Source organism: Marmota flaviventris, chromosome 15 (genome assembly GCF_047511675.1).
Source record: "Marmota flaviventris isolate mMarFla1 chromosome 15, mMarFla1.hap1, whole genome shotgun sequence".
NCBI classification, from domain to species: Eukaryota; Metazoa; Chordata; class Mammalia; order Rodentia; family Sciuridae; genus Marmota; species Marmota flaviventris.
The window spans coordinates 76582283-76597655 of record NC_092512.1 but is presented as its reverse complement, the minus strand read 5'-3'; the positions used below and the strand labels follow the sequence as shown (position 1 = coordinate 76597655).

Genomic DNA, 15373 nt, shown 5'->3' with positions numbered 1-15373 from the left:
GATTTAAGATAACTTCAAAGCGTTTTAGTTAAACATAAACAGATGTCCTCCAAAAAGTTTCTCACCTTTAGTATTTGTGATTGCTAGTAAGAGTCAACAGGAACAACTCCCTTGCAAAACAGTGAAATAGCAAAAGAATATTAAAGGAAAGAGAAGGGAAGCAACATATAATTTTTTTTACATTAAACTCACTCAGTGTGTTTAAACTCACTTATTCTTGGAGTTAAAATAATGTGTTCTGTGACGAAAATAAATAATCCCTTCTTACATTACAAAAATACAAAAAATACTAGAAGGGGCTGGGGATGTGGCTCAAGCGGTAGCGCGCTCGCCTGGCACGCGAGCGCCCGGGTTGGATCCTCAGCACCACATACAGACAAAGATGTTGTGTCCCCCGAGAACTAAAAAATAAATATTAAAAAAAAATTCTCTCTCTCTCTCTCTTTAAAAAAAAAAATACTAGAAGGAGGCTGTGTAAGTTTGAATTCTGGCTCTGCTGTTGTGCGACCTGGGTCGATGCCACGCCTTACCTTCTGTCTGCAAAACGAGGTTAACATCTACCTCGAGAGTGGTGGTTTAGTTAGATAAATTGAATAAGACCAAGTTTACGCATTGTCTGGCACTTACTAGGCGCTCGGTGTGGTTCCTATCATTAATAGTAAATCAAGTTAGTATTCAGTGATTCACTCGAAACCATATACACACAGATGAGAATTCAGTTGGAATCTTATTCAGATACTAAAATTAAAGTCAGGCATTTTAAAAACTCCACTCCAGGTATTATTTTTTGTATCTCGCAGTGTATCCTGCTCAAATCATTTTATTCTGGGTTCCACATTAAGCTTAGCGAATACATTGCTTCGTGACATTGTCTCTTAACGCAAAATATGCAAAGCCAAATACTGACCGAAAAAAAAGGACCCTCTAACGCACCGTTTTAAGTGCGTGCCCTTTTTTGGCGGAAGAGACTGTTTTTCAATCGAAACGGGGACTCGAAAACTAAGCAGGATCTTGCAACATTGGATCACAGCCTCAAAGTACCAGAATAAAACTTTGTTGCTAGCTTTCGACGCAAGATTGCAAATTCCACAGCCACGGCCGGAATCCAGGGCTCCCGACGCGCGACAGCAGCACGACAGGGGCGGGGCCGCGGCCGTAGAGCACTGTGCCGAGACCACGTGGCCTTGGAGGCGGCTCAGGGCGCCCTTGGAAGCTCCCGGATCTGCGGTCATGGCTGGTCCAGCGCAGGCCGGTGGGGCCAGGTCCCTAGACCTGCTCCGGGCCCTGCCGCGTGTGAGCCTGGCCAATTTAAAGCCCAATCCCGGCTCCAGGAAACCGGTAAAGGACTGGTGGTGGTGCGGGAGAGCGCTGGGGGCCCGGGCAATGGCAGCGGCCTTTCTCTGCACATCAAGCCCGAGAAGTCCTTTCCTGGGGGTGTCGGGGTGGACATAGGCTTGCCGGACCCCTGGTACCCCTTCACTGTACCGAGGAAAGTCTTTCCGCCTGTTCTGCATTCATAAAGAGAGCTTTATTTAAAAGCATATTAGAGGAGCAAACCAAGCACTACGAGATGATCGTAATTCAAATTTGGATTTAAAATGAAGTGCTCTCCTAGAAAGTGTATTTTTTCGGCATCGGAAAGACGTGAATTGGTTTGTCATTTATCTCTTCTGCAGTTCACCGAATACAGCTAGAAAAGCTGTGGTCGACGTTCGGTCATTGTAACAATTTATTGCTTACGCGAAGTGACAGCAAGTAAATTAAGGAAAAATATTTTTTAAAATAAATTAAGTATTTAAATAAAACAGTGTATATTGGCAACAATTACATACGTACAGTTACATTTAAAATGAAAACATTTTCTTGATTATAATTTAAGCTTTGTTGTGGATGTTTAATTCTAGGGATTCCCCCCCCCCCCCCCCCCCAGTTTTGGGCTATTACAGAACCCTAGTCCCATCCCACCCTTGCAGCTCTCCACAACTTGTATTTTGGTTATAAAAAGTAATTACATCCTCAGAGGCACAGATACCAATAGACTATGTGTATGTTTGAGTAGCTAGAACAGTGGTTGGAACATAGTGTCAGCTAATACTGGTTGGTTGGGTGAGTGAATGACATAACCACACACACAGAGCAAAGAAGCGAAATATAGTTTTTAGAAATGTATCTGAAGATCTTAAAATTCAACTCTTATCTTTATAGGCCAGGCGACCAAGAGGTCGGAGAAGAGGTAGAAAATGTGGGAGAGGCCATAAAGGAGAAAGGCAGAGAGGAACCCGGCCACGGCTGGGCTTCGAGGGAGGCCAGACTCCATTTTATATCCGAATCCCAAAATATGGATTTAATGAAGGACATAGGTAAGGTTGTGCAGTTTCTCAAAGTACAAACCACTAATTTACACTGAAAATCACCTAAACAGTAATTTAGTAGAAACTTTAAATTCATTTTGGAGCTAATGTTAGAAAAAAAATCTTTTTGCTATTGGTCCTACAAATCACTTTTGTAATGAGACTTAGGCCTGGATTAGTAGTGGAAAAAAGCTCAAACATTGTACTGCAAAATGAAGATGGTAATGTCTGTGCTTCTCTCTTGTGATTTCCACACACACACACACACACACACATCTGAAAATGCTAAACTCTTTTTTTCTTTTCTTTTAGGAGAGACCTAGAGGTAGAAAATTTGGCTCTCATGTATAAAGAAAACAGGCATTTTCAATATTATATATGTATATGTATGGTATTTGTACACACACATACACATAAACACATAATATCTAGTCCACTGTATTTACCTATTAAATGATAACTGCAATTATTTCTTTATACTCCATTACTATGTAATTCAGATAGTGGGTTAAATTTGTTAATTTGTGTATATAGGTGAAGTAAATGCTTTAGAGAGGCAAATTATTTTTAGTGGAATAAGGAAGTACTAGTTTTATTTCATTACTGCAAATTCAGCAATATTACATGCTTTTGTTATACTCAGGAGGGTTTTATTTTGTTAAACCTTCAAAACTGATGGAAGAAAACAGAGGTCAAAGCTTTGGATTGATTTCTAGAAATTTTGGAATAATTAATTTGTATTTTCCAACTGTTACATTGTTGTTTCATAGCTTCAGACGCCAGTATCAGCCTTTGAGTCTCAAGAGACTGCAGTATCTTATTGATTTGGGTCGAGTTGATCCTACTCAACCTATTGACTTAACCCAGCTTGTCAATGGGAGAGGTGTGACTATCCAGCCTCTTAAAAGGGACTATGGTGTCCAGCTTGTTGAGGAGGTAAGTCTGAATTAGACCTCTTGGTGTTAAATAGAAGGAATTTTTAAATTCCCCGTATAATAGACTCCCTCCCCACCAGCTCCATGGGTGATACCTTTAAAGTGGAGGCCTGAAACTATGTTTTTGCCTTTATATAATATATCTATGATGAAGATTAATTTATCAATTAGAGACAGGAGAGGTTAACATCAATAATTTACTGTAGCTGTTAGCAGTCTCAGCATACAGTTTTTTTTTTCTTGTTAAGCCCAGAACTTTCACCTTTTCATTTAGAAAAAGTACTTTATGGCTTCTCTTTGGATTGTACAAAATTCGATCATCACTACTATTACGCTTTGGAGTCATTAATAAGTAAAAATAAGGGTTACTTGAATATAAATACTGTGGTGCTGTAAGAGACTAATGAGTTGGTATATACTAGAATGGGGTGGGATGGTATTAGATGTCAGCACTCAGTGCACAGTTTAAAACTTAGGATGAATTGTTTTTATTTCAGGAATTTTCTATTTGATATTTTTGGACCTGGAATGTACATCTTCTGTGTATCCTACAGCTTGCTCCCTCACTACCTTTGGTTCCCTGCTTAAAGGTGAACATATCAGGATGGTGGTTTTTGACAGCTTTTTATAAGAGTACTTGCCTTACCCTTGCAGTCACACTTTCTCCATTACCCTGCCCAAAGCATTTTTTTTGAATCTATATTAACATCTGTTATTTATTATTTAGGCATTTATGTTTCGTTGTCTTCCTTTCTAGAATATAAGTTCCCCTGGGGGCAGGTAATTTGATTGCTGTTATTTTCAATAATCTTTTATGATAGTCACTCAGTGAATATTTATAGGAGAGAGGTATGGAATGAACCAAATCCCATTCTAATTGCACTAAATAAGTTTTGTTTATAGGAACTGGCCAGGAATTCATAAACATAATTTTTGTAGGTTAATCAACTACTGTTTGTTCTATGTAGGTGGGTAGATAACGTAGTGTCCACTAGGGGGAAGCATATGTTTATGGAAAAATCTTTTAGATACGTTTGAAAAAGCAGTCTCCTGATTAAACTTTTCAGATAAGATAATTTGAAAAGAGCATACCAAGTACATGATTAAGCCTCAATATTTTACTTTGGGTGTATAAGGAATCAGACATATATCTTAACATATGGGAAAATCCATGAGCTCATTAGGTCTTAAATTGCACATCCCAATATCTTCAGGTCTATGTCTATTAAACTAGCAAAAATTTTCCTGAAAACTTTACCCCAGGGCTGTGGTTGAGTAAATATAATCATACATTATTTATGGCTTTGTAAATTCTTTACATTTTCTGGATTTTACATACACAAGTACATAGTGGGTAATAAACGAAACAAGATATAAAGCTATTTCTAAAAATGCTATTTATTATACTGAGAATACTGGAACTGACATCAGTGTCCAAGAATAGGGAGATATTTACACAGTTTATGGAATAGTAATTAAAAATCAAAAATAATATGTCAAGGCCCTATTTTATGAATCCAAAGGGCCATTGATTATAAAAATTCATACTGATATTAAAGATAAAAATATGAGAATTACATTTTAGGTTTGATGGAATGTTTTTTGAAATACATGAAAATTTTTTACTCAAAGGAACCAAATTGGAAACCAGTTTTTTTTTTTTTAAAGAGAGAGAGAGAATTTTTTAATATTTATTTTTTAGTTTTCGGCGGGCACAACATCCTTGTTTGTATGTGATTCTGAGGATCGAACTCGGGCCCCACGCATGCCAGGCGAGCGCGCTACCGCTTGAGCCACATCCCCAGCCCAAAGATTTCTTTTTTTTTTTTTTTTTTGTGGTGATGGGAATTGAACCCAGGGCCTTGTGCATGCAAGGCAAGCACTCTACCAACTGAGCTAAATCCCCAGCCCCCAGTTTGTTTTAACCACACCAAAATAGCAAAAAAAAAATTTCTTTTCCTACAAAAGAGTGGCAGTGGTGCCATCTTTTATTTGGAAGTAAATAAAAATACCTTTTTTGTTTTCAATTTAGAGATTATAACAAAGTCTAGTGAGTACAAAATGAATTTTTGTTTTCTACCTTTTCCTAAAATGAGGGCTGACGCCCTCTAAAATTCAGGTGTTGCCAGATATTTTGTTCTTCTCACTGTTCCAACTCCCTTGTGGAAACTTTCACTTCCTCTTGGTCTCTTGATTTTTTAGGGATAAGGAAGATTAGTTTTTTATAATGCAGCAAAATGTTGTAGTTAAGAATATAAAATCTGCTGGGAGTGTAGGTCAGTGGTTGAGTGCTTGGCTAGCAAGTACAATGCTCTTGGTTCCATCCCCAGCTGCACAAAAAGAAAAACAAAAACTACCTCAAATGCTGTGACTAGGTCCTTGGATTAGAATCCTAGCTTTCTGATCATGGGCCATTTACTCAAACTCTCTGTGCTTCAGCCCCCTGTCTGTGAAGTTGGTATAGCAATAACCCTGCCATATAGTTGCTATGAACATGAATTAATCTACTATTTATCTACTATTAATGAAAACATATCCATTTCTACTTACAGAGATTTAAAATTGGTAAAACGGGGCCTAAATAAAATGTAAAAAAAAAAAAAAAACTTTTGATAGATATTTTAAATAGAAATTATTACTAAATTACAGGTCCTTTACAGGGGAGAGTACAATTTAAAAGAAAGCTTGAGCTGCGCATGTGGTGGTCATCTGTAATCCCAGCAGCTCAGGAGGCTGAGGCAAGAGGATTTCAAGTTTGAGGCCAGCCTTAGCAACTTAACAAGATCCTGCCTCAAAAATAAATTGAAGGGCTGGAGTCATAGCTTAGTGATAGAGTGCTTGCCTAGCATGTGTGAGGCACTGGATTCAGTTCTCAGCATCACATATAAATAAATAAATAAATAAATAAAGGTACACCTATAACTAAACAAAAATAAAAAATAAAAGGCTGGGGATATGTCTCCATGGTAGAGGTCCTCTGGGTTCCCTCCCCAGTATACACACAAATACAAAATCAATAAAAAGGAAACATGCCTTAATTATTTTTATTCAAGCTATTTATTAACAGACTTTGTTTTGACTATGGCAGGGTGCTGACACTTTTAAGGCAAAAATCAATATTGAAGTACAGTTGGCTTCAGAACTAGCTATCGCTGCAATTGAAAAAAACGGTGGTGTAGTTACTACAGCCTTCTATGATCCAAGAAGTCTGGGTAAGCTTGTTCTAGTAGTCATTTTCTTCTTTATTAATAACTGAGTGAATGGCAACTGTTGTTAATTTGATCCATATCTAGCATGTGGATTATCATGATACAAGAATAAAGCATGCAGCTGACAGACCAAAGACGATAAGTTTTCTCAGTCTGTCCTCTGAACCCAGGCCTATGTCTGGAGTCTTTCCTTGAAAATTCAGGAGGGATCTCAAACCTAACATGTGAAAAATGTCTCTTTTACCTCATCCTATTCTTGCATTTTCCCCTGTGTAAGTGACAGCTCCATCTTTCTGGTTTCCTATTCCACATTTGGAGTCCTCTGAACTCTTTCTTTATACCCTAATAAATCCTATGAGTTTGTTCTTCATACTGTGTTCACAATCCAGCTACATGTGGTCCAAACCACCATCCTGTTGCCTGCATGACTGGGATACTTCCTACCTGACCTCTCTGTGTCTGTCCTGCCTGTGGTGGAACCTGGCACAGGATTTCATTTAAAACATGAGCTACCACAAAGGCTCCAGTGGCATCCCTGCTGCTCCTTTGAGGCTGGGTATGATCTGGACCACCTTCTGCCTCACTCCCACATTTGCTCAGTTCCATCACTGGCCACCTGCCCTGGCCTGCCTTCTCATGCCAAGCCCCTTCACCTTCAGGCTTCTTTAGCTGTTCCCTCCTCCTAGATACTTCTGGGTGCTTCCTAGATATTACTTCCTCCACCTAGAATCTTCATGGCTCTGGGCCATGAAGGAGAGATCATTTCTTCATGTACTAGGGAGGTCATTCCTGACTGTACTAAATAAAAGAGCACGTGCACATGCGTAAGTACATACATGCACACGTGTATGTAGGCCTACACAAAAGCATATGCATGCATATATGTACCCATACCCTCAGGAACATGCATGTGCACGTGCACACACATGTGCACACACATACAGTTATATCCTTTTCCCGAGTTGTGTTTGTTCTCGGTAGCCGTTACAAACCAGCAGATGTTTTTTTCTTTTCTTTTTTCTTGGTACTGAGGATTGAACCCAAGGATACTGTACCACTGAGGCACATCCCTAGCCCTTTTTATATTTTCTTTTGAGTCTGGGTCTCACCGAGTTGCCTAGATTGGCCTTGAACTTGTGATCCTCCTGCCTCAGGCTCCCAAATTCCTGGGATTACAGGTGTGTGCCACCACACCCAGCTATAATTTTATTTCCCTCTCTTCCTTGGATGAGATTTTCATTCAGTTCAATTTAAATTGAAGAGATGAAAACCAAACACAGCTTGATGACTAAATGCTTTTACAAAGTATTTTTTAATGGTTTTACATTAAAATGGGAGTTAAACATTTCCTGACCAAATGGCTCAATTATAAGAAAATTCTTTTAAAATTGATGTATAAAGTAGAAAAGGAAATATTCATATTCTCTGTATGGAGAATTTAAAACAATTAGTTACCATTTCATTTTCTTCATAATTGAAAATTTATAAAAATATAAATCATAATTCTCATTTTCTTCTTATTGTAGATGAGCCTCTTAGCTTGGTCTGTCACTCATTTTTTAAAAATGTTTTTATTAGTGTATTATATTTATTTATAATAGTGAGGTTCATTTTGACACACTCATGCAAGCATGTAAAATAATTTGCTCCCATTTCAGTCCCTCATCACTCATATTTTTTAAAGTGAGCTTCCTTGAATATGAAAATGAATACTTTTCTTTACATTAATCACAAATATTTTTGGAAGGTTTTTTGATGTCAGAATATTTTTCAGTCATTGTCACCACGGAGTATGACAATGGTGTTTGCTCATCTGATGCCATTTGCTGGAGTCTAGGGAGTCATCGTCATCCTTGAGACTCTTGTGCTTGGCCTTTCCAGGCTACTCTACAGTTGTCTTGGGAGCCTTTCGTTAACTAAGCAATGAAATCACAGGTTTAACATTTAGTAGTAATTTTTTCTGAATAACTGACTTAATTGTACTTTTTCAATTATGGAAAATAAATACGCATTTTTCTTCCCTTTTTTTTTTTATACTTTTTTTTTTTAGCTGTTGATAGACCTTTATTTATTTATATGTGGTGCTGAGAATTGAACCCAGTGCCTCACCTATCCCAGGCAAGTGCGCTACCACCAAGCCACCGCCCCAGCTTTTCTTCCCTTTTTAAAAGGGATATTTTAAAAGTAAGAAGAGTTCTTTCTCTTTGTGATTGAACAAAGTTGATTTAGTCAAACGTTTATTTATTTTTTGGTACTCGGATTGAATGTAGGGGAGCTTTACCACTGAGTCACATCCCCAGCCCTTTTTATATTTGATTTTGAAATGGGGCCTCAGTAAGTTGCTTAGGGCCTCACTAAGTTGCTGAGGCTTGCTTTGGCTTTGCATTTTCGATCTTCTTGCTTCATCCTTCTGAACCACTGGGATTATGGCATGTACCATCATGTTGAGCCAAATTTTTTAAAGTTTAGAATAAATTCTTCATTTTTTGAATGTTTGCTACCTCTGGGATTACATGAGTGGATCACTGCACCTGGCTGATGCCTGTTCTTTTAATGAGAAGACTTTGATCATGATGAATAATGCCTGATTTATTTTGCATTTTTGTATGATTAGGCAGCCATAAGCACGTTTTCCTAATTTATTGGAACTTTTTTTAAAAAAAATATTTTCTTTGTTGTAAATGGACACAATACCTTTATTTTATTTTATTTTTTTGTGGGGTTGAGGATCGAACCCAGTACCTTCCACATGAGAGGCGAGCATTCTACTAGCCCACTTACTGGGACTTTTTTTTTTTTTATTTTTTTAGTTGTAGATGGACACATACCTTTATTTATTTTTATGTGGTGCTGAGGATCGAACCTAGTGCCTCATGCATGCAAGGCAAGTGCTCTACCACTGAGCTACAACCCTAGCCCCTTATTAGAACTTTTAATGGCTGTATCCAGTCATGTTTTAGGCCTAAAGTAAATTTGGGGTATGGGTGCATACAGTTTATTTGGTGACTGTGGACTGATGCAAACTTTTTTCTCTTCAGAGAAACAAGGTTATTCCCATATACTGTGTCTTTATTCACTCTCTAGTTCCTTACCAGAAAAAAAAAAAAATGTTTTTAAAGTGAGGATAGCTTATATAAAGTATTTTGTGAACTTCTTTCTTAAATATATTCCAAAGGTAATTTATTTTTATTTTTTAAGAGTTGCCACAATTAGGGCTGGGGATATAGCTCAGTTGGTAGAGTGCTTGCCTTGCATACACCAAGCCCTGGGTTCAATCCCCAGCACCACCAAAAAAAAAAAAACTAAAAACCTGCCACACTCTGTTTTGTTTTATTTGTTCTTTTTTGATGTACATGACAGTAGAATATATTTTGGACATATATATACATGAAGTATAACTTCTAATTAGGATCCCATTCTTGTGGTTGTACATATGTGTGGTTTCACTGGTGGTGTATGTCCAATTTATTCTGTCTTCCCTATTCCTATCCCCTCATTCCCCATTGTCTAATTCACTGCACTTCTATTCTTTATCCCCGCCCCCGTGTTGTGTGTTAGCATCTGCATAGCAAAGAGAATATTTGGTCTTTGGCTTTTGGGGATTGGCTTATTTCACTTAGCATGATAATTTCCAGAATCATCTATTTACTGGCAAAAGTCATAAAGTCATTCTTTTTTTATGGCTCAGTTGTATTCCATTGTGTATGTATAATTTATCCATTCATCTGTTAAAGGGCACCTAGGTTCCTTCCATAGTTCAACTATTGTGAGTTGAGCTGCTATAAACATTGATGTGGCTGTGTTACTGTAGTGTGCTGATTTTAAGTCTTTTGGGTATATATCGAAAAGTGGAATAACTGGGTCAAATGGTGGGTCCATTCCACCAAGTTTTCTGAGGAATCTCCATACTGCTTTCCAGAGTGATAGCACCAATTTGCAGTCTCACCAGCAATGGATGAGTGTACCTTTTTCCCCACATCCTTGCCAGAATGTTACTCATATTCTTGATAATTGCCATTCTGACTAGAGTGAGATGGAATCTTTTAAATTAAAATGTAGTTTTAATTTGTAGTATAGTTTTAAATTTAATTTGTTGTGTAGTTTTAAGTTGCTAGAGATGTTGAAGATTTTTTTTCATATATTTGTTGACCATTTATATTTCTTCTGTGAAGTGCCTGTTCAGTTGCCACAGGAAATTTCTTGGTGAGAATATCAGATATTTAATTATCCTCTGGTATAAGTGCAGTATGTAGAATTTTTTGTCCAGAGCATAAATTAGCTTTTGGTGCCTCTGCTTTTGTCATTCTTGGTCTTGACCCTTGATAGTCAGCTTCTACTTCTGAGTGGCCTGTCTAGAGACCTCCTCCTAATGGCCATTTCTCACTTGCCCTATGCTGGGATACTGCTAGATAATGCGATGTACAAGGCACCTGTCAGATTCTTATATTCAGCTAATATTTAGTCAATGTCTAGTATTTGCTGGACACTATTCCATATGATGGAGAGATGACAGTTCACGAGTCAGAAGTCCCTTCTGGAGCTTATTGTGTGGTGGGTGAGGATCCACAGATACCTTATTGTATAATAAGAACTTTGTATATATGAACGGATTAAGTCAGGGAAACTTTGTCACTGTCCTGTGATTTGTGTACTATTATTTTAAAGATCTTGGTAAGTTCTTTATTGAGCTTGTTTTGATTTATGTGATTTGTTTTGTTTCCTGCTAAGGTTAAGGTTGCATTGCTGAAGCATGATGAGTAGGACATCATTGTTTTTTTACAACTATTTGTGTATTTGTGTAATTGTTTTGTAAACTATCAAAAGGCTGTGGCATCAGTGATATTTCATGTCTATGTATTGCCTTTTCTTACCCCTCAGAGTCAGAGGACGTGCTCAGGTACTTTTAAAGGTTTAAAAACAAAACTCAGATTGTGTAGCAATCCTTTGTTGGTTGGTTTCACAAGAGATTTCTTTGCCTATTCTGTAGTTAAAAGAATTAATTTTAATAACATTGGTTTTCCAGAAATCTTAATGAATATTTCTAATTTTTTAAACTAGTAAGATCCCCATATGAAGATATTAAATACCTTCAAAGCTGTTTGACTTGTAGTTGGGACACCTTGGTTTTCTGTTTTAGGATTTCCTATTAATGGTGTGGTTAGCAGAACTCTATCTGGTCTAATACATGTAGACAATGTCATAAAAATTTATTTTTGTGTTTTTAAACATGGGGCTTAAATAAATGTTACCTGTGTTTAGACATTCACTAATCATTTGTTACCCAGAAGTGACTTTGGCTTTCAAGATATAAACTATTTAAAATGAATTATTTGCATTTGCTTACTCAGTACAAGCCTACTTAATAAAAAAGTTCTTGGAATTAGGTTTTCATCTCAGTAATTGAAAATTAGTAATTATAAGAAAATTTGTAACATATAGAGCCAATAATTTATATTTCTTTTTTAATTTAAAACATTTTTAGATATTCTGTGCAAACCTGTTCCATTCTTTCTGCGTGGACAACCCATTCCAAAACGAATGCTGCCCCCTGAAGCACTGGTGCCATATTATACTGATGCAAAGAACCGTGGTTACCTGGCGGATCCTGCCAAATTTCCTGAAGCAAGACTGGAACTCGCCAAGAAGTATGGCTATGTTCTACCAGATATCACTAAAGATGAACTCTTTAAAATGCTCAGTACTCGAAAGGATCCAAGGCAGATCTTCTTTGGTCTTGCTCCAGGATGGGTGGTGAATATGGCAGATAAGAAAATTCTAAAACCTACAGATGAGAATCTCCTCAAGTATTATAGCTCATGAATTCCCTTCCAGCAAAGCAGAGTTGTAGCAGAGTACCAGAAAAGGGACTGAAGCATATGGATTTCTCCAGTCATTGTATATAGTCATTTGCATTTCATGAATGTATAATTCCTCAGCTGTTAGTTGTTAGGGTAATCATATCTCTTTTTCATTTTCATCTAAAATTAAAATAACACTGCAGAAAATAAGGACTGCACATATGAATTGACTGTGTAGATTGTGTGTCAAAGATTCAAACTCTGCTGGTTGATTGAAGGACAATTATAAATATTTAAAAATATTTCTAGTCCATCTTTTTATGATCTTTTCTTTTCTGCCTTGTTATTGTTTCATATCAGAATTAACACCCAAGTGGAAAGAGGTTTATTAGTAGGCCTGCTCAACTAAGATTGAAGCAGGTGCTAATGAGCTGATAAAATGAGCTCCTTTTAATCAGTAGCCTCAGAGAGCTCTGCTACTCAGTATCAAGATCAGGAAGGTGATCAGGAAAGTGAGCTTAGGCTGGTGATTGACTTTTTTTTTTGGTACCTAGGATTAAACTCAGGGCACTTAACCACTGAGCCACATCCCAGCCCCTTTTTATTTTTTAGTTTGAGACAGGGTTTTGCTAAGTTGCTTAGGGCCTTGCTAAATTGCTGAGTCCACCATGCGGCCAGCGCATTGGTTTCATTAATGAGGTTCTTGGCATAAAAGTTAACTAGCGAGATCGAAATAAAACACACAGACTCCGTTACCTTTTTCTATGACCAGGTCCGAGACTGCTCCCCTCTCTGGCTCCAACCTCGAACCACCTGTAGGGCAGCAAGGTTTACTCAGGGCTAGCAGGAGAGAGAGAGAGCGAGCACGCCAGGGAGTAGCCTTTTATTGGCGAACAAGAAATTCAGGGGAGAATTCCATCCAGTGAAGGTTGAGGGGGGCCGCACTCCAAGCTCAGGGTCAGTGATTGGCCCCCGGGGTCAGTGGTCAGTCACACCCCCACACGGACGGGTTCTCTCATCAGGAGAGGGCCGGGAAAGCTCCGACACAGATTAGCCAGAGCGCCTCAGACCCAAACAGGGAGTCGCCCAGTCACGTGTGAGAATGGCTCTCCACAGCTGAGGCTGGCCTCAGAATTTGTAATCCTCTTGTCTTAGCCTCCAGAGCTTCTGGGATTACAGGCATGCACCACCATGGCAAGCCTAGTGAATGACTCCTAAGTAATATATTTTCTGGCAATATGGGAGATTAGAGAAACAAGAATTCCTAGCACTGATGAGATTAGACAATAATGATTAACCATTAGTATTCTGTCTTAAAGAAATATTCTAACAGACATAATTCTACTTATATCAGACATTGAAGACCTTTGTCCTTTAGTTATTTCAAAAAACTTTGGAAAACTTGTTCAGTGGTTATGTACACAATAAAAATGGTAATGGGAAAATTAAACTCATTTTTCTTTTGTTGTTTTTTGTTTGTTTTTGAGGTGGAGTCTTGCTATATTGAATAAGCTTTTGAACTCCTGGGCTCAAGAAGTCCTGCCTTGGCCTCCTGATGGGAGTACAGGCTCATGCCAAAGTGCAGGACTTAAACTCAGTTTAATTTAAGAGTTAGTAAGCTAATTTAGCTTTTCAAAGATATATTGTATCTAAATCTTAAAAGCTTAATTTACCCTTGAGCAATTAAAAATTGATCTTAAGTAATAATTCTTCCACAATAGAAATAAAATGATTCTTGGCTGGTTATTTTCTTAAAATGAAAAATTAAAAAAGCTAAATCATGTAGTGTTCTGTTGTGTTAATTTTTCTACCTCATGCATTGAGGTAGAAAATTTATAAAGTAATTTATTGGGAATATACTTCAGTTTTTATCCAGGATTATGTAGTTTGGCTTGATACCAAACCATTCCTTATACCCTGGAAGTAAGAATAATCATTAAGGGGTTGGGGATGTGGCTCAAGCGGTAGCGCGCTCGCCTGGCATGTGTGCGGCCCGGGTTCGATCCTCAGCACCACATACAAACAAAGATGTTGTGTCCGCCGAAAACTAAACAATAAATATTAAAAAAAAAAAATTCTCTCTCTCTCTCTCTCAAAAAAAAAGAAGACTCATTAAGACCTTATTCTGTGGTAATATAAAATCCTAGAAATTCCAAAGGTTAGGCAAAATTTAAAAACAAGTTTTTATCTTTCAGAGTCTCCAGGTGACTCCAAGTTGGTTAGTTTTGGCTACACTTTTAAGAGTTCCAAATCACAGTGTGTGAATGAGGTAGTTTTGTTTTTTTCTCACAAAGTGGCTACCCAGTTGGGGACTGGTTGCTGGCTCTGCTGTAGGAAGTATCAGAGCCTGGGGCTTCTCCCTCCTAAACTCTCCCACTCCGAGAGTACAGTCCTCATTTTCATGATCCAAATAAGAACCAACTGGAGCAAACCAACTTTTCCTAAGGAAGGTACCTAGAGGTTGCCACACAAAACTTCTGTTTACCTCCTATTGGCCATACCTTGGTTACAGTCCCATTCTGAAGGGAGCCTGAATTCTTTGGCAGCTTATCTTAACTGAAAACTTCTGTTATGATGAGTGAATAAGAATATATAAAATGTTAAACAAGCAAGAGGATTGACACCAATTTTGATATTGAAACCTCAACTCTGGTTGGTTGATTCACATTAGAAAAATTCAGGGAAAGTGCAGAATTCTTTAATTCTGCATCTACTATTCTGAAATGATGTGTTTAGTAAGTTTTATCACAGTCAGTAAATTACTTAATTCACCAATCTTGTGCACAATACTTTCAAAGGAGAGTGTGACAAAGTACAGGAAACCATCAGAGAAGAGGTATTTGTTTTTTTTCTGTGCCTGCTTTTTCTAAACATTTTGACAGCACGTCTTATACTTCCAGTGTTAGGCGATTAAAAAGTTATATTTACATGTGATATAAGAAAGAAGAGATGATAAGATGCCAAGAAAGTTGCAAAGAAAAATGCCAAGGGACAAAGAAAATGTGTTTTTATTAACTATTAAGAGTCCCTAAGAGTCAGGAATTGAGTAAATCTTATTTTTAAGTTACTGTTGGGACAAA

The 15373-nt window shown here is 37.6% G+C and overlaps 1 protein-coding gene across 1 annotated transcript; it reads left to right on the top strand.

The window, feature by feature from the left end:
* The first annotated feature begins 1176 nt into the window (after positions 1–1176).
* Mrpl15 (mitochondrial ribosomal protein L15) lies at positions 1177–13743 on the top strand. The gene is made up of 5 exons (XM_027932830.2): positions 1177–1338; positions 2206–2360; positions 3122–3287; positions 6375–6498; positions 11978–13743. The coding sequence occupies exons 1-5, from the start codon at positions 1231–1233 to the stop codon at positions 12313–12315; spliced, it is 891 nt and encodes a 296-aa protein (XP_027788631.1). The 5' UTR covers positions 1177–1230; the 3' UTR covers positions 12316–13743.
* Positions 13744–15373: the final 1630 nt, after the last annotated feature.